General features: G+C 64.8%; 9 protein-coding genes across 9 annotated transcripts in view; 4 read left to right on the top strand and 5 right to left on the bottom strand.

Moving 5' to 3' along the window:
• Positions 1-49: 49 nt before the first annotated feature.
• On the bottom strand, positions 50-7,402 carry AMSG_08940 (myosin XI-2; the record flags this gene model as incomplete). Its single annotated transcript, XM_013899014.1, has 2 exons — positions 50-2,785; positions 2,812-7,402. The coding sequence occupies 2 exons, from the start codon at positions 7,400-7,402 to the stop codon at positions 78-80; spliced, it is 7,299 nt and encodes a 2,432-aa protein (XP_013754468.1). The 3' UTR covers positions 50-77.
• A 766-nt stretch (positions 7,403-8,168) lies between these two features.
• On the top strand, positions 8,169-10,505 carry AMSG_08939 (family S53 protease; the record flags this gene model as incomplete). The annotated part of the gene is made up of 1 exon (XM_013899013.1): positions 8,169-10,505. The coding sequence occupies one exon, from the start codon at positions 8,169-8,171 to the stop codon at positions 10,503-10,505; it is 2,337 nt and encodes a 778-aa protein (XP_013754467.1).
• A 118-nt stretch (positions 10,506-10,623) lies between these two features.
• Positions 10,624-11,955, top strand: AMSG_08938 (acetyl-CoA acetyltransferase; the record flags this gene model as incomplete). The annotated part of the gene is made up of 3 exons (XM_013899012.1): positions 10,624-10,687; positions 10,824-11,266; positions 11,293-11,955. The coding sequence occupies 3 exons, from the start codon at positions 10,624-10,626 to the stop codon at positions 11,953-11,955; spliced, it is 1,170 nt and encodes a 389-aa protein (XP_013754466.1).
• A 17-nt stretch (positions 11,956-11,972) lies between these two features.
• Positions 11,973-13,418, bottom strand: AMSG_08937 (L-gulono-gamma-lactone oxidase; the record flags this gene model as incomplete). Its single annotated transcript, XM_013899011.1, has 1 exon — positions 11,973-13,418. The coding sequence occupies one exon, from the start codon at positions 13,416-13,418 to the stop codon at positions 11,973-11,975; it is 1,446 nt and encodes a 481-aa protein (XP_013754465.1).
• Positions 13,419-13,795: 377 nt separating this feature from the next.
• AMSG_12219 (uncharacterized protein) lies at positions 13,796-14,258 on the top strand (the record flags this gene model as incomplete). The annotated part of the gene is made up of 2 exons (XM_013899041.1): positions 13,796-14,043; positions 14,186-14,258. The coding sequence occupies 2 exons, from the start codon at positions 13,796-13,798 to the stop codon at positions 14,256-14,258; spliced, it is 321 nt and encodes a 106-aa protein (XP_013754495.1).
• Position 14,259: 1 nt separating this feature from the next.
• On the top strand, positions 14,260-15,771 carry AMSG_12218 (uncharacterized protein; the record flags this gene model as incomplete). The annotated part of the gene is made up of 2 exons (XM_013899040.1): positions 14,260-14,281; positions 14,321-15,771. 2 exons carry the CDS (start codon positions 14,260-14,262, stop codon positions 15,769-15,771), a joined length of 1,473 nt encoding a protein of 490 aa, XP_013754494.1.
• Positions 15,772-16,064: 293 nt separating this feature from the next.
• AMSG_08935 (uncharacterized protein) lies at positions 16,065-17,276 on the bottom strand (the record flags this gene model as incomplete). Its single annotated transcript, XM_013899010.1, has 2 exons — positions 16,065-16,847; positions 17,259-17,276. 2 exons carry the CDS (start codon positions 17,274-17,276, stop codon positions 16,065-16,067), a joined length of 801 nt encoding a protein of 266 aa, XP_013754464.1.
• A 231-nt stretch (positions 17,277-17,507) lies between these two features.
• AMSG_08934 (group XIIA secretory phospholipase A2) lies at positions 17,508-18,173 on the bottom strand (the record flags this gene model as incomplete). Its single annotated transcript, XM_013899009.1, has 1 exon — positions 17,508-18,173. The coding sequence occupies one exon, from the start codon at positions 18,171-18,173 to the stop codon at positions 17,508-17,510; it is 666 nt and encodes a 221-aa protein (XP_013754463.1).
• A 198-nt stretch (positions 18,174-18,371) lies between these two features.
• Positions 18,372-21,674, bottom strand: part of AMSG_08933 (AGC/AKT protein kinase) — a gene marked incomplete at its 5' end in the record, with an annotated part of 11,766 nt that continues 8,463 nt past the window's right edge. The window contains one exon of the mRNA XM_013899008.1: positions 18,372-21,534. Coding sequence (XP_013754462.1) covers positions 18,381-21,534 — 3,154 coding nt within the window. The 3' untranslated portion in view covers positions 18,372-18,380. The remainder of the gene's footprint in view (positions 21,535-21,674) is intronic.

Genomic DNA, 21,674 nt, shown 5'->3' with positions numbered 1-21,674 from the left:
CACCGCTCCTGCCACCGCTCCCAACAACAGCTGTGCCCGCAACGGCAAAGCTTTGATCACTTTATCAGGCAATATCCTCACGCACTCGACGCGCTGGCGGCACCAGCGGCGCCTTCGGCACGCGTCCCGCGGAGCCAGGCAACGTACTGTGCGGCCCCGGGGCGGCCGTCGACCACGGGCTGGTTGATGAGGAACCACTCGAGGTAGACGAAAAAGGCGGCCGAGGGGAGGAAGGTCTGAACGTACGCCTCCATGAGCCGCCAGCCAAAGGCCTCCGACTCTACATGCGGGTTCTCGCTCAGCTGCTTGACAAGCTGGACGTAGAGCTCATCTGCGAGCGGCGAGCCCGAGTTGCCGCGTCCGAGCTCGACGAGGAACCGCATCGGCTTCTCACCGCCGGCCTTCTTGGACGAGAACACCCCACCGGACTTGCGGTCGCCCATGTACGCCAGCAAATTGGTGAACGCCTGCAACGCAATCTTGACTTCACCGGCCGAGTCGAGCTGCGTCAGCGAGTTGGGCAGCGGCGAGCCCGACCACATGAGCATGCTCTGCGCTGCCGAGCTCCGTCCGAACCACTTCTTTGACGCAAAGCTCTCAGCGTCGCGCAGCCGCTCAAAGTCCTTCACCTGCTTGTCACCTTCCGAGTACACAAACAAAGGCAGCTTCATCTCGATCTCCGGAATCGGCGGCGCCCGAAGATTGATCATCTTGGCCCGCCGCAGCAGCTGCTGCAGCACCTTGACGTCGCGGGTCGAAAGCGCCACAGACGCTCCGTCCACAATCGACTGGATCTCGTGGAGGAGCACACGTGCAGATGCCACCTGCACCGTCTCGTACCCGATGTCGGCCGCGAGCTCCAGCGCAACGCTCAGCTCCGCAGCATCCACATTGGCAGTCCCGCTCTCCAGCGAGCCGCGCACTGTCTCGATCTGTGCCGCCAGCTTCTTCGCCTCCTGCTCTAGCAGCGCGTACTCGGACTCGTGCAGCCGCAGCGGCTCCGCCTGCTCCAGTGCCATCCCGAGCACGTTGCGCTCGTAGTTGTACACGTCTTGCATTGCCGACTTGAGCAGCGCTGCCATCTCGGCACGCTGCCGTGCAAGATGCACAGCCTCTGCCGCCGCTGCAAGTTCCGGGCTCTCCATTCCAAAGCTGAGCGCAGACCGGAGCGTGGCTTCGAGCCGGCTCCAGTCGGAGCTACGAAGCGCAACACGGACCTGGTGGTACAGCCGCGACTGCCGCACAAGCTCGAGGTCGTCGCCGAGCGTAAACCCGTACTCGTCGGCAGCATCCAGCAGCGCAAGGTGCGCCGCCTCGGCTGCGCTGGCATCACCCACCTCGGCCGGCGGCTCCAGCGACGACCGCAGCCTCGTCCGCAGCGACTTGCCCTCCTCCGCCAGCTCCGCTGCAGAGTCGACCAGCGGCGACCACGACGACCACGGCGACGAGATCATGTCCACCTCGCGGGTCGTCGCCTCCTCCACACCAGCCACCAGTGCGTCGACGTCGCGGCTGCGCACAGCGCGCTCCAGCGACTCGGCCACTGCGCTCATCTTGTGCCGCAGCGCAAGGCCCTCGCGGTACCACCGGATCTCCTCGTTGTCCAGCTGCGCCACTAGCGCAGAGTCAAGCGCGGCCTTGAGACCCTGCCACGACTGCGCGTCGAGAGCCTGTCGCGCACGGAGCACAATCGATGCGTTTTGCTGCACTCCTGCGTCCGCAGGTGTCCACAGCCCAAAGTCGATCGCCTCTTGCAGCGCCGCCGCAAGCGGCCCAATCAGGTTACGCGACTTGGGTGCCGCCGCCACTCGGAGCCGCACAAGCAGCGACCGATGCTTCGACAGCAGCTCTTTGGCCTCCACCACCTCCGAGACCCATGACGAGTGCGGCGATGTACCCATTTCGCACCCGCGCGCCTCCACAAGTGCCGCCCTCAACGCCGGCGCGTCGTGCGCCGCTGCCGCGGCCTTGAGCTTGCGAGCAGTCGCCTCCATCTGCGACCGCGCCTCAAGCACTTGCGCCGCTGCCGCGATTTCGCGCGAGCTGGCGAGTCCAAGCTGCGTTGCCCGCCGCACCTGCGACCGCACAGACGTGTAGTCCTTGGCATCGAAGCCCTTGCGGATTTGGAGAACGAGCTTGGCCTCGTTAAGCACCTGCACGTCCTCTGCCACACAGAAACCGTACTGCACTCCGGCTGCAAGCGCGTCGGCCAGCGGCTCGATCGCACGTTCCTTGCCAGCCGATAGCCAGTGCCGCAAGTCGCTGAGCAAATCCGCGTGCTGCGTTCGCTGCGCCCGCGCCTTCTCCATCAGCTCCTGCCACGTCGACCACGCTGAACTCTCCATCCGCAGGCCCGACGCGTCCAGCAGCGCCGCGTCCAGCGCCACCGCGTCGTGTGCCTCCATCGCACGGCGTAGCGCCTCGGCCACACCAGACATCTTCGCCCGGAGCTTGAGTCCCTCGGCAAGCTCGCGGAGCTCAGAGGTCTCGTGCCCGGCCACAAACGCAGCTTGCGTCGCCTTGCGGACAGCTTCCCAATCGCGCGACGCAAACCCAATCCGTGCCTGCAGCGTGATCTCCGCTCCGCGGAGCAAGTCTGCGTCCAAGTCCGTCCACAGCCCGTACTCGGTCGCAGCCTCGATCGCGTCCTGTAGCGGCTCAACAAGCTTGGACGTGCCTGGTGCCGTCGTCTCCTTGAGCGACGCCACAACAGCCCGGTGGGTAACCAGCTGCCGCTCCACCTTTCCAGCAGTTCGGACCACGTCGACCAGTATGACGTAGCCATCTCCAGCGTGTCGGCCTCGCCCAGACCAGCCGCCATCGCCTTGGCATCATGCGCCGCAGCCGCCTTGCTCAGCTTGGTCGCCACCACCTCCATCTTAGCCCGCAGCTCCAGGCCGGAGTTGGCGGCAGAGACCTCGGTCGAGGTGTAGCCGGCCGCTGCGGCAGACGCCAGCGCGCCGGCAATGTCGTCCCATGCCCGCGCCGCAATCGCCTTGCGGAGCGAGAGCGTAATCCGGCCCTGCTCCTCGAGCACGCAGTCGTCACGGGTCTTGAACCCAAACGCCGCCACATTGTTGAGCACAGACTGCAGCTGGTCAATGAGCTTCGAGGTGCCGGGTGCGAGCGTCGCACGCAGCGCACGCAGCAGCTCCAGATGCCGCCGGAGCTGGTTCTCGCACGCCACAACAAGCTCGCTCCACGTCGACCACATCGAGTCCTCCATCTCCAGCCGCACTGCTGTGCCCATCGCGTCGCGCAGCGCCTCAGAGTCGTGCTTCGCCTTGGCCACGCTCAGTCGCGATGCAACCTCGTGCATCTGCTCCCGCAGCTCGAGGCCGGCCTTGACCTGTGCCACTTCCGGCGCTGAGATTCCCGACGACGCCGCACGCGCCACGCACTGGCCCAACACCGCCCAGTCGCGCGCCGCCAGTGCGCGCCGCAGCTCCAGGAGGAGCGTGCCGAGCGAGACAAGCGCCGTGTCTGCAGGCTGCCGCAGGCCAAACGCGCGCGCGTCAGCAAGCGCTGCCTCCAGCGAATCGATCTGCAGCTGAGTCCCAGGTCCCGTGCAAGCCTTGAGGTTCTTGACAATCCGCTTGTGCTGCGCCAGCTGCACCTCTCCGGCCACAACCACGTCCTCCCACGTCGACCAGTACGAGGTCTTCATGTCAAGCGCCTCCGCGTCCTCGAGCGCCTGCGCCAGACCCTGCATCGCACGCGCCGACATCTGCGTCGAGAGCTGCCCGGCCACGCCGAGCATCTTGGCCCGCAGCGCAAGACCTTCCTTGCCCGCCGCAACCTCCGGGTGGTCCGCAATGCTCGGCTGCCGCGCAGCAGACGCCACGGCGTTCTCCAGCTTCCGCCACTCCTTCCCAGACACCCCTTCGCGAACAGCGAGCAGCGTCCGCGCCGCCTCAACAAGCGCCAGGTCGTCCTGCGCCACAAGCCCGAACTCGTCTGCAACGCCAATCTGTGTCTTGAGCTCCAGCACCGCCCGCGCCGGCGTCACTGTCCGTTCCAGTGGCTTGAGCTGCGTCCGCAAATCCTCCAGCAACGCCGCATGCGCGGCCGCCTGCGCCTCTGCGCCCGCCACCTCGTCGCGCCACGACGAGTACAGCGAGCTACCCATCTCCAGCTCGCGCGCTTGCGCCAGCACCGCAAGGAGCGCCGGGAGCACCTTGCGCGGAACCTCAGCCACCAGCGCGGATCCCACCTCTGCCATCCGCGCCCTCAGCGCGAGGCCCTCCTCCGCCGCCACAACATCTGGCATACCGGCAAGCCCCAGTGCGAGCGCCGCATCCACTGCAGATCGCAGCCCATCCCAGTCCTGGTCACGAATCGCCACACGGATGCCGACCGTAGCCGACAGCTTCGACCGTAGCAGCTTGCCGGCCTCGGTCCGGATCTGGAACGCCGACACCTCAGAGAGCGCCTCTTGCAGACCCTGCAGATCATCCTGAGCAGAGTACAGCGCGGCCGAGCACCGCGAGACCAGCGACTCCTCAGAGAGGATGAGGTCCAGCACGCGCTGTGCCGTCGCTACCGCGCCGGCGCACGAGATGCCGAGCCGTGAAACAGCCTCCAGCCCGGCCTCGAGCCGCTTCTTGTCAAACTCACGTGCGCCCTCTTCCAGGTCCTTCACCGCCTGCTTGCGCTCGTGGATCGACCGGATCGACTCGCGCAGAACCGCAATGTCTGGGTTGACCACCCCAAGCTCCTCGGCCCGCGAGATGACCCGGAAAATCTCCTCGTAGTTGCCCTCTGGGTCACCAGCAGTCCGCAGCCGCTCCATCGCCGCGTTCAGCCCGCGCTCCTCCTCAAGCCGCGCGCACAGCCGCTCCGCCTCGTCTGTCACCCCGAGTTGGAACCACATCGCACGTGCTTCGGAAATCGCTGCACGGAGCGTGTCCACGTCCAGCGTTGCCATCGCCGCACGCATCGCCGCGTCCACCTTCTTCATCTGCGCAAACAGCTTGCGTGCCCGGAATCCACGGAACGCGGCCTGCGCCTTGGTCGCCATCCGATGCAGAATGATCGACAGTCGCACCTCGAGCGCACGGTGCATCTTGGCCCGGTACAGCACGCGCGTCCGTCCGATCTGCACCTCGGAAAAGTCGCCGCGCACGCTCTCCAGAATGTCCTTGCACGTCGCAGCCTCGCTCGACTTGCGCGCCCACGAGTTGAACACCCCGTACCGCCGGATAAACTCGGCGTGGCTGTACCGGAACGGGAACCCGGTCTGCCGGATGCGGACAGCCTCAAACACTCCCGAGTACCGCAGCTGGAGCAGCGAGTCGCGCCCGCTCCAGATCCGCGGCTTGAACACCGAGTTCGGCTTGATGCACCGCACATAATGCGGCGTCGTCGCCTGAAGCTCTTTCATCAGCGACCCGAGCTGCGTCCGGAACTGGAACGCCGTACTCTGCTTTCGCGACTTGGAGTCGGCGCCCACAGACTCAAACAAGTGCTGGATGAACTGGTCTGTCGACGCGTGCACAAGCGTCAGCAGATCCTTCTCAATCGTGTCCTTGTTCTTCTCCAGAAACCCGCGCACGTCGTACGTCACCTGTCCAGCGTAGTGCTCCACGTTGAACGTGTTGGGCGTCCGGAACGCCATCGAGAACCGCTCCGTCTTCTTCGAGTGCCGTGAGTTGAGCTTGTCTAGGAACCGATCGTCAGAACCCGACGGCGCGAGCAGCTCCTCGTCAAGCATGATGAGGATGCCGTGCGGCTTACGCTCGAGCAGGTCCAGGCACGGCTGGTTGTCCACAAACTTGACTTCCTCAAAGTTGATGCCCTCGTCCATGTACAGCTGCTGCTCCATCTTGAACGTGTGCTGGTTAAAGTGCTGCTGCAGCTTCTCGTTAGCGTAGTTGATGCAGAGCTGCTCGAACGAGTTGTTCTGGAAAATCTCAAACCCGAAAATGTCCAGGATCCCGATGAGGTTGAGGCCGCCGACTCCGCCCTTGGGCGCAAGCACCTGGTTGACCCGCACCACCAGCCAGTTGAACATCGAGTTGTACAGCGTTCGTGCCAGTGCGTTGCGGTTGTCGGCTGCCTGCTCTGGCGTAAGCGGCACAATGACGTCATCCTGCCGCTTGAACGTCAGCGTCCGGAACAAGACCGCACGCTCGAGCGCAGCCTCTGGCACACAGAACATGCTGGCTGCGACCGCGAGCGTTTCGGGGTTGCGAATGCGCGAGCCCTCGCCCGAGTCATCGCGAGCAAACTCAAGGTTGCCAAAGTGGAGAATACCCGCCACCAACCGGAAAATCGACTGCCGGTCCGCACCCTCCTTGATGTTGAACATGTCCATCGCCTCCAGCACCTCGGCAAAGTCCTTGGCATCTGAAAAGTGCGCGTCGTCGATGACCGTCCGCCCGCGCACAAACGCATACTCCTCTGCCCGCCCCAGCGAGTACATCTCCGCAATCTCGCGCGCCTGGCAGAGCTGGTAGAAAATGTGGAAGTTGCGCTCGCCGCCGATCTGGTGCGAGACACGCGACTTTTCCAGCAGGTAGTTGTTGATCTTGGCGCCCACAATCCGCCGCCGTGAGTCAAAAAACACCTCCATCCACTTGCCAAACCGCGACGAGTTGTGGTTCCGCAGCGTCGCCGCGTTGCCAAACGCCTCCAGCAGCGGGTTCGCCGCAAGCAGCTTCTGCTCCACGCCCGAGGTCTCGCCCGACCCGGCGCAGTGCGCAAGGTACTTGAGCGCCTGCTTGGTCGCCTCGGTCTTGCCGGCACCCGACTCGCCTGAAATGAGGATCGACTGATTCGGATTCTCGCCCGACGCCATCTTCTCCGACAACTGCCGGAAAGCGTCGTCGGCAATGTTGAAGATGTGCGGCTTGAGCATCTGGATGCCGCGGTTGCGAACCTTCTCCATGATCTCTTCGGTGTAGAGCTTCATCCACCGGTACGGGTTGACGATGATGAGAATCGGCCCGATGTTGGTGTAAATGGTATCCTCCATGAACCGCTTCTTGAGGTTGTGGAGAATGATGCCCTCGTCGATCTCGCCCATCTGCACAAGGTCGTCACGGTTCTTGCGGAGCGAGCCCGGTGAGAGGGTAAATGTCGAGCCCTGGTCCTTCTTGGGTACACGGCGAGTACCGCCGTCGATGAGCTCGATGACCGCCGGCTCGTCGTTAGCATTGGTCTCGATAACCCGCCCGGCGACGTAGCCTTCCTGCTCATCAGGCACCCATGCCCACGCGCCATCAAACGCCTCGTCGCCATCGGTCCGCAAGCACGCCGGCTTGTCCTCTTGGGTAATGTCAAGCCCAGCATTGTAGTAGTACACCAGCCCGTCCTCGGTTGTCAGCTCCTGCCACAGGCTCGGGTCATGCTCCGGATCGAGTCCAGGCCCCGTCGATGACGACGCCGATACAGCCGCCATGCCTCTCCACCTATCGTCGTCCCCCAACTCCAACTCGGTAAGTCGCACCCGATGACACGGCTTGTCCGCAGGAGCCACCAGGTCAGCTTCCTGCCACGCCGGTAGCCAAAAATTAGCCCCGCCAGCCTCCACTCCCAAGCCCAGCCCTCGTGCAGAGCTCGCCAGATGCCAGCTCGCGCGGCCAACATCAACCAAATACACAATCCTGGCTAGTGCATATCCCCGCAAACATGCCCGTGGCCATGGTGCACCAGCATGTCCCTGCTCGACGCAGTAGCCAGCGTTGTCGTCCACCGTGCCAGGCGGGGCCGGCAGCACGAGAGGCGGCCATCGACACCACCGCCACCCGTCGGTACAGCCACCAACAGTGGGCGCAAGGAAAACAAAGACAACCGCAGAATGGCTCCACAACGTACGGATGTGATGTAGAAAGAGAGTGGAAGTGAGGTGCAGGTGGTGAGGGTGGAGTTGGAGCTGGTCAATGGGCAGGAAATGGCAACAGGCCAAGGCTAGCCACGACACGCGACGCGGTGGAGGGGGGAAGGGGGAGGAGGCGCAGGGAGAGGGAGGACCTGTGACCGCATGACCCACACATTCTTTGCTTGCCCCCCCCCTCAAACCCAAAGAAAGACATCATTAGTCATGCGACGGCGCTTTCACCACTCACCCCTCCCCCCGCTCGCTGCAGCCACCAGCACAAGCGAGTGAGCATGCCCCGTGCAGAGGACCATTCCTGGACAGACAGACCTCTTCGACAAGGTATACTATGAACAAGGGTATTGGGCTTGGTCTTCTGGGCCTGATCTGCTTGGTGGGTATGTGCATGGCGACGACGACGACGGGGTACAACGGCGACAGGGTGGCGGTGGCCAAGCGGGAGGTCGCTCCGCTGGGCTTTGTGCTTGTAGGCGATGCCGGTGGCGAGACTCGGGTCACGTTCCGCGTGCATTTAGTGCGTGAAAAAACCATGGAGGAGCTGGAGGCAGAGCTGCTGGCGGTGTCGAGCCCTGGCTCGCCGCGTGCTGGCCAGCATCTCGACTTTGAGGCCACCGAGGCGCTGTTTGCGGCTCGGGCCGGTGCCGCCGAGGCCGTCATGGCCTGGCTCGCCGAGTTCCCGGTCGCCGTCGAGGTCCGCTCGGACACGCTCAAAATCACGGCTTCGGTGAGTACCGTCGAGCGGATGTTCCGGACCAAGATGGGCGTTTGGATGTCGGTGGCGGACAAGAAGGCGCTCGGTGAGGCGGCGCCGACGCAGCTGGCGATCACATCGTCGGCGCATGTGCCTGCGGCGCTTGCGCCGCACGTGGCCCTTGTCTCGGGCCTCGCTGAGGTCTTCCATTTTTCGCATCCGCAGCGGGCGGGCCAGAAGGCGACGACCGGGGCGGACACAGTCGCAACGAGCGGCAGCAAGTCGCAGTACAAGGGCCGATACACGCAGGTGACGCCTGCGCTGCTGCGCGACTTCTATGGCATCGACTACACACCGGTGGCGACAATGGCTAAGCAGTGCATCGGCTCGTTTGGCTCGTTCTACAACCCCGAGTGCCTAGCTCAGTTTGTCGAGACCTTTGACAACGCGACGTACGGCAAGATTGCGCAGTCCAAGGGCTACAACTGCTGGGGCATTGCACCCAATGAGACGTGCGCAGCCGGCCAGCTGGAGGCCGACCTCGACGTCGACTACATGACGTCGATTGGGGCCGGGATCGAGACCTGGGTGTGGAACTCGGACATTGACGAGCAGCACCAGCAAGAGTGGATGCTCAACTGGGTGTACGAGGTGACTGGACAGGACGGACCCAGCTCGTCGACGCCGCAGGTCTTCTCACTCTCGTACGGCCTGCCCGAGGTGTGGCAGTGCGATGCCGACCTGGCGAACATCACCCAGTACTGCCCGTCGTTTGGCTACGACTCGGCCAAGTACATTGCCGCCGTCGATGCCGAGTTTGTCAAGTTTGGCGTCCGCGGGTGGACTGTCATGGTTGCGACCGGCGACGACGGCGCTGCCGGCGACTCGTCGAACCTGCCGTACCAGACCGGCTACGCTGACGGCGTCGTCAACCAGCTGTCGGTCACCGCGTCGGCGCCGTCGGACTCGGGCTCGACCGAGTCATTTACATGTGCCATCCCTGTCGGCGGCATGGGTCGCGGCTTCATCTGCCAGATCGTCCTCGAAGTCTGCCCGACCGCCATCTCCGAGTTTACCTCTGGCACCTTTGTGGCCGAGGCAGGCTGCTCGCTCGAGATGACCTCAATCTTTGGCCCGGACTGTACCGCCGCCCAGCCGACGGTCTCGTCCAACTGCTCAACCTCGCAGTTCCCGACCAAGACATGGCAGGCAAACGGAATCACGTGCACCATTGGCGCGTACGAGTACGGCAAGCCGGTCAACCCCGGCCTCGGAGTCGACGCCTCGCTGCAGTCGCAGTACCCGGCCGCGTCGCCGTACGTGACCGCGGTCGGCGCGACCATGCTCACCTGCCCGGGCGAGCCCGAGTGCACTGGCCCGAACACCGAAGTGACTTGCTCTTCGGAGACCGGCGCCGCCATCACCTCGGCCGGCTTCTTCTCGCAGTTCCACCCGGTCCCGACCTGGCAGGCCAAGGCCGCGGCTGGGTACCTGTCGGCGAACGCGGCGGCGCTGCCGCCGGCTGCAGTCTTTGCACAGGGCGGACGCGGGGCGCCGGACGTCGCCTTTATGGGCCACAACTTTGAGATCAGCGCGTTTGACAGTGGCTCATGCTCGGTCATGCCGGGCATCGACGGCACGTCAGCGTCATCACCGTCGTTTGCCGGCCTCATTTCGCTCATCAACGACGCGCGGTACGCCGCCGGCAAGTCGTCCATCGGCTTCCTCAACCCGTACCTCTACGCCGCGCCCATCGGCACCTTCTCGGACATCACTCAGGGCTCCAACCACTGCCGCCAGGTCACCACCGCCATGTACTACGACCAGACGTGCAACCTCGACTCGCAGCCCGGATCGCTCTGGATCGGCTGCTCCGCCTGGGGCTACCCCGCCGCCGAGGGATGGGATGCGGCCACCGGCCTCGGCTCGCCGATCTTCCCCGCCCTCAAGACCTACCTCCTCGCCCAACCGTAGCATTCTGTCCATCTCTCAAACAATCGGCCTTTTGACGAAGCGAGCCTTGCCGCTGCAGTGCGACGTGGCAGGCGACCGCCGCGGCAGTCGTCTAACACCTGGCTCATCACTACCAGACATGGCTGCAACTGCTGGACGCGACGTGTACATTGTCGAAGCTGTGCGCACGCCTATTGCCCGTGGTACGTCGGGTGGTGATGGGGGGGGGGAGGCGGTGTGGTGACTCATGCGCGTGGGGTGACCTGGCGGACTGAACTGACATGTGGCGCAATACCCGATGGCTCACGGCGACTGAACTGATGCTACGACTGGCAACAGGCAAGGCTAATGGTGCCCTCCACAACATGCATCCCGTCTCGTTGCTGGCGCAGACGCTCGCCGAACTCGTCTCCCGCGCCAACGTCTCGCCCGAACATATCGAGGACGTGATCGGCGGCGTGGTGACGCCCAAGGGCAAGCAGGGCGCAAACGTGCCTCGCCTCGCTTTGCTCAAGGCCGGCTTTCCGGTCTCGGTCCCGGGAGTCCAGATCAACCGCATGTGCGGCTCGTCACAGCAGGCCGCCCATTTTGCCGCCCAGGCCATCGCATCCGGCGACATGGACGTTGTCGTCGCCTCTGGCGTCGAGATGATGTCGGTCGAAAAGATGGGCTCCGACGTCTCCATGGATGGTCTCAGCGAGCTCGTCGCTGACGGCTTCCCACACCAGCTCGTGCACCAGGGCCAGTCTGCTGAGCTGGTTGCCGAAAAGTCGACGTCTCTCGTGCTGAATGTGACGATCTCGCCGAGATGTCGCACGCCCGCGCCTCGGCTGCCATCGCCGCCGGTCATTTCAACGCACAGACCTTCCCCATCACCGTCACCGATGCAGATGGTCGCGAGTCTGTCTTTTCCCGCGATGAGGGCGTGCGCGCCAGTATTGACCGCACCAAGATGGCTCAGCTCCGCACCATCTTCAAGGCCGACGGTGTCGTCACCGCTGGCAACGCCTCGCAGGTCTCCGACGGCGCAGCCGCTGTTCTCTTCGCCTCGGGCCCAGCCGCAGATGCGCTCGGTCTTCGCAAGCGCGCCCGTGTCGTCACCCGCGTCGTTGTCGGCTCCGACCCGGTGCTCATGCTCGACGGCGTCATCCCGGCCACCCGCAAGGCGCTCAAGGCCGCCGGCCTCACCATCGAAGACATCGACGTCATTGAGATTAACGAGGCATTCGCCTCGGTTGTTCTCGCCTGGCGCAAGGCCCTTGCCCCGCGCGACGGCCTCGCCCGTGTCAACCCCAACGGCGGCTCCATCGCACATGGCCACCCGCTGGGCGCCACGGGCTGCGTCCTCCTCACCAAGGCAGTGCACGAGCTCGAGCGCATCGCCGGTCGCTACGCCCTCGTCGTCATGTGCATCGGCCATGGCCAGGCAACTTGCACCATCATTGAGCGCGTCACCTCCTCCAAGCTCTAGCCTCGCCTCGCTTGTGTTTACAGCCGCGACGGCAAGACCTGCGCAAGCGCAGCATTCGTAAACAGGCCGTGTGGATCGAGCTCGGCCCGGACCGCCTCAAACGCGTTCAGCTGGGGATACTGCGCCCGCAGCGTCGCCGCTGTTAGCGGATGCGCCTTGGCCCAGTGTGGCCGCCCGCCAGCCGCGAGCATGATTCTCTCGTACGCTGCCCAGTACTGGGACCGCGCAATGTCGCGCCCGTATGGCCGGTACACAATGATCCCGATGTACGTCACGCCCTCGCCGTACGCCGGCGAGAGCCACGACTCGTCGTCGCGAGCCACAAACCTAATCTCAATCGGAAAGTGGACCGCAAACGACGCCCCACGCACAAGCTCCCGCAGCTGCTCAAGCACTCCGCGCGCCGCCGCGTGCGGCACCGCCCACTCGGTTACGTATTGCGAGAACAGGCAGTCCATGTTGAACAGCGCCACAGAGTCGTCCACAATAGGCGCCGATGCCGGCGCAAGCTGCGGCTTCACCACACCCTCCACAAACATCGTCTCCACCCACGCCTCCACCGGCCGCGCAAACGACGAGAGCCAGAGCCCAAACTCGACCGCACGGTGGCCGATCGCTACGTTGCGGAACCAGCTGGACGCCGCAGGCGCGCTCGCCGCAGCCACCGACACCCGATCGGTGTACTCAATCTTGACCAAGTCGCTGTGTGGGTACCACAGAAGCTTGGTGTGGTCCGACGCGGTCCGGTGCGCATCGAGCGCCGCAAACGCATCCGCCGCAGGCACCAGCGAGCTCTGTGTCGAGAGTTTGAAGGCAGGAACCAGCTCGAGCGAGACCGCAGTCACAATACCCAGCGCACCGATGTGGCACCGCCCGGCTGCAAGCACGTCAGGCGCCTCAGTAGCGCTTGCACTCACCACACGCCCGGTCCCGTCCACCAGCCGCAGGCCGCGGACCTGGGCCGAGATCGAGCCCCACTCGGCGCCCGTCCCGTGCGTCGCAGTCGCAATCGCTCCAGCAATTGACTGCTCCGAGATCGAGCCTAGGACCGGAAGCGCGAGTCCCAGCACCGCCGCCACTCGATTCAGCGCCTCCAGTCGCATCCCTCCGCCGACCGTCAGCACCCGCTTCTCCCCATCGTAGGCCAGAACCCGATCGATGCCGTCCATGTTGACTCCGATCCGCACCCGGGCCTCCTCCCCGTCCTTGGGCAGCGGCAGCGGCAGCGGTCCGGGCGAGTGAATGGCGCCAAAGGCTTTGACCAGCGGCTTCCTCCGCTCACCATCGCCCGGCTTGCTCTCGGCCATGGACGCGGCCCAAGTGACGATGGCGACCACCTCGTCCTCACTCCTCGGCGCAAACAGATACGCCAACGGCGACGAGTACGACTCTGCCCAGTTGGTCACCTCGGTCGATGACGTGTACTCACCGCACTCGGCAGGTGGCCCACAAGTAGCCGACATGCTCGCAGTGGGGTGCGCCACGCTGGCCAGGCCGTCGTCGCTCTCTCCGACGCCTCACCACCGCTTGCCTTTCATTCGTCAGCCGATTTGCCATCCGGCCGCTGTCAGTCGTTGCTCTGCCATCGAATGCTGCCGCGACTGCCACGAGTTGCTACCACTCGCGGCTGGCTGGACGAAGCCAGGCAGGTGACACCTTACCTCGCTAAGAGCTCCGATGGCGTCGACACAGATATCGTGTGTACGCAAGCCATCGAACGGCGCTCAGGTACATGCGGTTGACCGTGCCAACTGGCACGATGTGTAAATGCGAGGAAATCTCAAGCTGTCGAGCCAGCGGTGTGACCGCTCGGCCGGTCGCCACGGTGGTGGTCAACGGCATGTGCTGGCTCCGCTCGGCGTACGAGCAAACCATCGCCGACAACAACAAGCTTCTCGATGGCGATGAGGTCATCGAGTTCCTCAACAGCTACTTTGGCGGCGTGCCCTCGTACTTTGCCGAACTCTTTGAGCGGGTACAGGACCCGAGCCGTCACCTCGACGAGCTCGTCGTGCCGCAGGGCAAGTACGCCGACCTCCCGCGCCACTCGCGCCGCCGCAATCGCGAGACGATCCCGCTCGTCGAAAAGTCACTCACCTCCCGCCACCGTGGTGACTCACGTGACCGACGGCGAGTACGACAACGGCGACGACAACGACCACGCCACTCTTCTACACTTTCACTATGCAAGCGACGACTGTAGCCATGCTTGGCATTGTCATGCTCACAGTGGCGATTATGTCGATGACGACGACGGCCATGCCCACGGCCTTGCCAACGACAACCATGACGGGCAGGCGTAGCATGACCGACAAGGTGGCAAGTGGTGGAGGTGCTGGTGTGGCGGTCTCCCTCTCTCAAAAAGGCCTGACGTACATCAAAGACGTGGGCATTGAGCTCATTCTCGCTGAGCTCAAAACCATTTCCGTGCCAACCATTTCTGGCTCGGCAGGCACACCCGTGGGACACGTCGACTACACTCTCTCGAACATTGCCATTACCAACTTGGCTCTGCCAGACTCGATCCTTCAGCTCAAGCCAGGTACCGGCATTCAAGTCGGTGTCTCGGCTGCTGTGTGTGATGTGAGCCTCAATTGGCATTACCGTGAGCACTCTTGGCCGCACATCTCCGATCATGGCTCGGCGAGTGTCGACGTCTCCAAGACTACCATCTCCGTCACCGTTGCCATCGGTGAGGCCTCGGGTCGACCCACGGTTGCTGTTGATGCTTCAGAGGTCGACATTGGCTCGTTCCACATCAAGGTCCATGGAGGTGCCTCGTGGCTCTACAACTGGCTCGTCGGCCTCTTCAAGGGCTCGGTCAAGTCCTCGGTCCAGTCCTCGCTCAAGTCGGCCATTGTTGACGCCATCAACAAGCAGGCCGAGGAAGCGCTCGCCACTCTGCCCATCAAGGAGAAGGTCGACAAATACTCGTCTGTCAACTACGCCATGCTCGCCCCGCCAAGCATCACCGCTACCCAGTTCTCGTCGGTCCATCTCGGCCAGTTCCTCTCCAACTCGCCGGCGCCGCCCGGCCCCTGGGCTCCAGTCAAGCTCCCGACCACTGTCGACGCCGCCGACGAGATCAACCTTGTCTTCTCGGAGGACGTGGCGCTCTCGGCTGGCTACGTCTACTTTAAGGCCGGCGCTCTCCACACCACCGTCAACGAGCTCCCGTCCTGGTCGCCCGTCTCGCTCAACACCACGTCGATGCGGTTCCTTCTCCCGGCGCTGTACAAGGCGTATCCGGACATGAAGGTCGAGTTTGAGCTCGCCGCCAACGCCACGCCCAACGCCGCCATTTCGCCCGACGGCGCAACGTGCGACGTGCTCGGCAACGTTGCCGTCTACGTCCTCCCCGCCGGCCAGCCGCGCATCTACGCCTTTACTCTTGGCCTCCACCTTTTTGGCACCGGCAAGGTCGCCGTCTCGGCCAACAACATCACCGCCCAGGTCTCGTACGTCGGCTGCAACCTCTCGCTGGCCAACACCACTGCGCCCATCGGCAACTTTAACGTCCAGCTCCTCGACGCCCTCGTCAACCTAGCCGTCTCCAAGGGCCTCGTTCCCTGGATCAACAAGGTCCTTGGCGTCGGCTTCCCCATCCCGGTCGTCTCGGGCATCACCCTCTCGTCCATCGAAGTTGTCTACGGCACCGGCTACGTCGGCCTCGCCTCTGACTTTACCTATGCCCCGCCAACCCTCGGCGATGCCGGCTCCGCAGCCGCTGCGGCCTACAACGCCGCCATGGCTGCCCGTCCCGGCGACGCAGGCGACCTGATCAAGGCCTCGCTCCCGGTCCGCATCGACGAGTAGTGACTTGGCTGTTAACCCTTAACGGTACGGCCGTGCGGACGCGCTGTCGCGCGTCTCCAAGTGAACAACTCGATGATGCTTGACTTCCAGGTCTCCGGCCGACGCTGCGCGACGCCTGCTTGGCCTGCGGCTTGAGGTGGGAGGGGCGCCCGATGCGAGGCGGAGGGTCCACCCGGTCGACAAGACCAACAACAATGATTCCATGCCGGACATTCCGGTCACGGTGTCCGTTCATGCGCGGACAGGCCGCGGGCGACGTGCGCGCCCTGGCAGTCGGGTCGCGCCAGTGAGCGCTAAGAGTCGTGCAGAATAACAGCAAGGATGTCGCGGACGTCGATGGTGCCGTCGCGTGCGGTGTATCGCTGGAAGAGAGCAGCGACCTCGTCGCGGCCCGCGGTGCGGGCGCCGATGGTGTCAAGAACTTGCATGAGCTCGTCGAGCGTGACAACGCCGGTGCCGCGGACGTCAAAGAGCTGGCGGTAGGCAGCATCCGGGTGAGGGTCGTTTGCCCGACGCCGAGACCTGCGTGGGGCGGCGCCTGCAATGCGGACGGTGCCCGCCGCGAGCGGGGCCGGGATACCTGCGGCGGTGTTGGCCTCATCCCACGCCTTCCACGCCTCGTACAACTCAGCGTGGAGCGATCCGATGTGGGCCTTGAGCTGGTCTTTGCGTGCAAGACCGACGTCGAGCTTGGCACGGACAAGCTTGTACTCGCGCTTGAACTTTGTCAGCTCGACGCGGGCGCTCCGCAGCTCGGCCTCGCGATCGGCGAGCTCGTCCTGGGCGTCCGCCAACGCGTCCTCGGTCCGCTCGACCTTGAGCACGGCAGCCGGATCGCCGTGCAGCTCGTTGAGATCTGCGCTCAACGAGGTGACAACGCCCTTGTTGGCGGCAATGCCGGCCTCAATCTCCTCGATTTCGGCCGTCTGGTCGGCAATAGCCCGCGCCAGGCGGGAGACCGAGCCACCGTGGTGATCCAGCTCGTCCTTGAGTGCTCTGTACTCGTTCTTGGCCTTCTCGACCTCGACCTTTGCCGGGCGTCCGTCTGGCGAGTGGACAAAGACCTTGAACGAAGCCTCATCGGCCGGTGACAGGCCATCCAGATGTATGCCACCCGTCTGCGGGTGTGAAGGCGAGGAGGGGCGGTGCGACGGCGACTTGTGCGGCGATGGCGACTTGTGCGGCGACGATGAGAGCGACGATGCACGAGCCGTGAGGGTCTTTGGCGGCCCCGAGGCAAGGGCATCCATATGCGCCCGGCGTGAAATGGCTTCCCTTCCGGCACGGTATAGCCGATCATGCGCCGAGAGTCGTGCGGTGCCACGGGCGGCCTCCCGACGCCGAGCCAGCGAGCGCGATTTGGCCAGAGTGGCTACCGAGCTGGCACCAGATGAACGGCCGGGCCGAGGCGAGGACGGCGAGGACGGGCTGGCTTTGGGCGTCGTTCGGGCGGCTCGGGATGGGGTCGGCTGGAAGTCTGGGAACACCTCATAGAGGTCGTCCATCCCGCTGGTAGCCATGGCGGTGGAGGGCGGGCGGGAGAGGGGTGGGGCGGTGGCTGGGGCGGGGAGCGACAGCGGGAGGGGGGGGGGGGGGGGGGGGGGCAGCGGCTGGAGCACGGTGATGTGATTGCACGTGCGAGTTGTGTGTTTACCCGTCTGTGTGTGCGCGTGTGTGTGTATGTGCGCGCGTGTGTGTGTGCGTATCACGCATCACCTGGGTGGTCATGGTCCACACTACAGATCGCCCTTGTACGCGTCCTCGGGGTTGTGGCAGAGGCACGCGTCGCCCTGCGAGTCGAGGTATGGGGTGCAGCCCCCGTAGGCGACGGCAAGACCAAAGATGCGGCCCTGGGCGTGGCAGATGCCGACGTCCGACTCGGAGAGGCCCGATGAGTGGCAAAGGCTGTCCATGCAGGCGGTAAACTCGTTGTCACAGGCAGCCTTGGACGATCCGCAGGTGTGGTAGCACACATCGTGCTCGTTGCAGCAGGGCGTAAAATCGACCAGCGTCTCTGGCACCCGCATCGGGCCCGTCCCACATCCGTTGGCCTCTGGCGTGTGATTGGGCCTGGCCGAGTACTTGAGCCCGCCGGGGCAGCGGAACTCGCAGCCGGAGGTGAGGCCCAGATCTCCCAGCGCCTGCCGGATGTGATCGTCCGTGCTCGATGTCGTCGTCTTGGTCCGCGATCGCCGTGTCTGTCCTGCTCCACTTCCACCTCCGCTGCTGGCGGCTTCCCGTGCGCGGAGAATGCGCTCGATGCCGTCGCCGATCTCCTTGAAGTCATCCAGCCCGCCGCCGCCGGCCACCGCCTGCGGCCCGAGGGCGAAGGTGAGGACGAGGGCGAGGGCGAGGACGAGGGCGAGCGGAAGAGCTGCCGACGAGGAGCGAAGGGAGGTCATTTTTAGGTAGGCAGGGGGGAGGGGGGGAGGGGGGGGGGGAGGCGGTGCCGTGAGGTGACGTCGGCAAAGTGGCAAAGTGGACAAACGTTGGGCGGCGGCCGACGGTTCGCTTCTCGGCGGGCGACTACTGCTGCGGTTGGCGTGGGCTATGTTTCAACAGATGCGCGCGCGCGACGGAGGGGGGGGGGGGGGGGGGAATAATTGGTATCAGTTGTTAAAGGCAGAGTCGGCGACGTAGGAGAAGCCATCAAAGGCCGAGCCCTGGACGACCGAAGACAGCTCCGAGGGCTCGACAAGGGTGTCGGCGACAGACATGTTGAGGAATTCCTCGTCGACGTTGGCGGTGGACGAGGCGTCGGCGACGTTGGGCTTGAACGGCGGCTCGATCTGGCGGTTGTAAAGGGCGTCCCAGTCGTAGCAGGCAAAGAACGGATGGCTCTTGATGTCCTCGACTGAGTTAGAGCCGAGCCGCTGGGAGGGGTCCTTCTCCATGAGGCCGAGGAGAAGCGAGGCTGCGTTGTCCGAGAACACCGCCGGGTCGACCGGCGGGTTCGAGTAGAGGACCTTGCGGAAGAGGTCGACCTGTGACTCGCCCTCTTCGGCCACAAACGGCGGGGCACCGGTCCGCATCTCGTACATGAGCACGCCGACCTCCCACCAATCGACCTCGGGCCCGTAGCCCTCGCCCTTGAGCATCTCGGGCGCGAGATACTCGGCCGTGCCGCAGAGGGTGCCGGTCGTCGACGCCGTGGCCTTGCACAGGCCAAAGTCACAGAGCCGGACGTGGCCCTCGGCGTCGAGGAGCACGTTCTCGGGCTTGAGGTCACGGTAGAGGATGTTGTGCGAGTGGAGGTGGTCGAGGGCGAGGACGAGTTCGGCCGTGTAGAACTTGGCCTGCTCCTCGGGGAAGAAGCCCTCGTTCGAGAGGTGGAAGAAGAGCTCGCCGCCGTTGATGTAGTCCATGACCAGGTACAGCTTCTCGGGCGTCTGGAACGAGTACTGTAGGTGGAGGAGGAACGGGTGCTTGATCGACGCCAGGATCCGCTGCTCCTCCTTGGTGTGGAGCAGGTCCTTCTCCTTGACAATCGACGCCTTGGAGATGATCTTCATGGCGTAGATGCCGCCGGTGTCCTTCTTCTGCACCTGGCAGACCTTGCCGTATCCACCGCGCCCGATGACCTTGAGCAGGTCAAAGTCCTCGAGCTTGACCTTCTCCTTCCGCGTCCGCTCCTCGATGAACGCATACTCGCCGAGCTCGAGCGTCTTGTGACGGAGCACAAACTGGACGACCACGCCCTCGCTCTGGTACTTGGTAAAGAGGTCGGACGGGAGTTCCGACGGCTCGAGCTGCCGCTGGAGCTCGCCCACCTTTTCGTACAGCGCATACGCCGAGAGGTCCTTTCCGGCAAAGACCGGCTTGCGCATGACCTGCTCCGCCAGCTCGGCCGCTGTCGTTGCCGGCGAGCACCGGAACGACGAGTAGTGATCCTCGTAGAAGACCTGCACAATCGAGACCGACGACTTGCGGTTGAGCTCGCGGACGTTGACGGCCGCGTCGCCTGACCGCTGCAGCTTGCGCACAAACATCAGCCGCGAGCCGGGCTTCGACTTGAGCACCGCCGACGGCAGGTCTTCGTCGCCGAGGTACTTGAACGGCGTGTCCGACTTGGCCGCCACAAGCGCAAGCGTGTACGCCTCGGCCTTGGCCGCCCGGTTCGACGCAATCTTGGCCACAACCTCAAAGCACGGCGTCTCGGACGTCGACTTGAGCTTCTTGTACGAGCCCTCGCGAAACCAAATCTGGAGAATAATCGGCGCGCCGCCGTAGGTCGCCTCGCCGCCGTCGTCGCCGCCATCACCGCCAGCGCTCGCGCCAGAGCTGCTGGCGCCCGTGCTGTTTGCCGCGCTTGCGCCTGCGCCCGTTGCCGCCGCGCTTGCGCCCGCGCCCGTGCCACTACCTCCCGCTGCCGCAGTCGCTGTTGACGCGCCCGCAGGCTCGACAGCCGCGGCCCGCCCGGTCACCGCAAAAGCAAACTGGGCGTCGGGCACGTCGGCCTCGAGCTGCAGCGCGTCCGACTCGCCGGCTGTCGTCGACGAGACCTCGCCGACAGTCGTCTCGCACAGGCCGGCCGGCACGCCAAACGCGGTCGCCAGAGCCCCGTTGACGTGCACGAGCTTGGAGCCCTTGGGCACGTACATGAGGACAGTCGATGGGCCGGCCTCGGTGGTGACGGCGATCGAGAGAGCCGCGCCGGCAGGCATGGCCGGGTCCATGGCGGTGACAGCGTGGAGGAGCGAGTCTTCAACCACCAGCCGCATCTTGTGCTCGAGCACTGCGTTGTCGCCGACAGCGAGCAGCGAGGTTGTCTCGCCGGTCACAAGAGTGATGGCGATCGACGGCGAGGCCGAGGCCATGGCCTCCTTGAACGCCGACGAGTGCTGGATGGCGCCGTTGTACACAGTCTTGCCCCCGATGGAGATGGTGAGCGGCGCGCCACGGAGCGCCGTGGCGTTCGAGGTCACGGCCTTGGGGCGCGGCGCCGCCGCCGCCGAGCCGTGCAGCGGCGGGAGGAAGCCCACAACCTGGACGGCCGCCGGCGGAAAGTGGCCGGCGCCCGAGCTCGACTCACCGTACCACAGCGGCGCGTTGCCGGCCTGCCGCATGATGAACACCACGTCTGACGCGTCGGCCGCCAGAAAAGAGCTCGAGAACGGAACAAGCGTCGCACGCGTCACCCCAAACGACACGTACTCAACCGAGCCCTCTACCGGCGTCGAGAAGAGCGACGCGTACTCGCCGGCGAGAACCGCAACCAGCGGCTGCAGTGCATCGAGCCGGAGCTTGGACAGTGTACTCGACTCGGGATCCCGGATAAAGGCCGGGCCAAAGGCGGCCACCGCGTTGGCCATGCTCACGCCAGGCGCCTTGACCATCCGGCGGATGGCTTCCAGGATCCGCGTCAGCAGCGCCCGCTCCGCAGGTGCCAGCGTGCCCAGCAGGTAGCGGTACTTGTCGGCGCGGCCGGTCGACGGCGCCGTCGTCGTTAGCAAAATCATGGCTTTGGCCGTGTCGGCTGGAATGAGCGCCGCCGGCAGCGCGGAGACAAACATCCGCACCACGTCGACGAGCTCGCTCGCCGAGAGGCCCGACAGCTCCGGGCTCTCGCAATCATCGGCCTGCATCCGCACGTTCTGCACGCTCTGGTAATCGTTTGACAGCGAAATGCTGAACCCGTCCGGCAGGCTCGGCAGCGCCAGCAGCGCTGTGATGGCAGCATCAACCACAGCCGGCACCTCGTTGGGCGCCTGACCGGCATTGGAGAGCGACTGGGCCAGCGGGACGCCAAACACAGCAAACGGGCTAGTCACCTCCTACGGTGGTGGGATGGAGTGGAGGAGGGTGAGTGGAGGGGGGCAGGGGGGGTAGGGGGGGTAGGGGGGAGGAGGTTGGGGGGGGGGTAGGGGGGGGGGGGAGTAGGGGGGGAGGGAGGGACTTGTCCG

The sequence above is a fragment of the Thecamonas trahens genome (genome assembly GCF_000142905.1).
Source record: "Thecamonas trahens ATCC 50062 unplaced genomic scaffold supercont1.49, whole genome shotgun sequence".
NCBI lineage: Eukaryota > Apusomonadida > Apusomonadidae > Thecamonas > Thecamonas trahens.
This window is presented reverse-complemented; position numbering and strand designations above follow the sequence as displayed.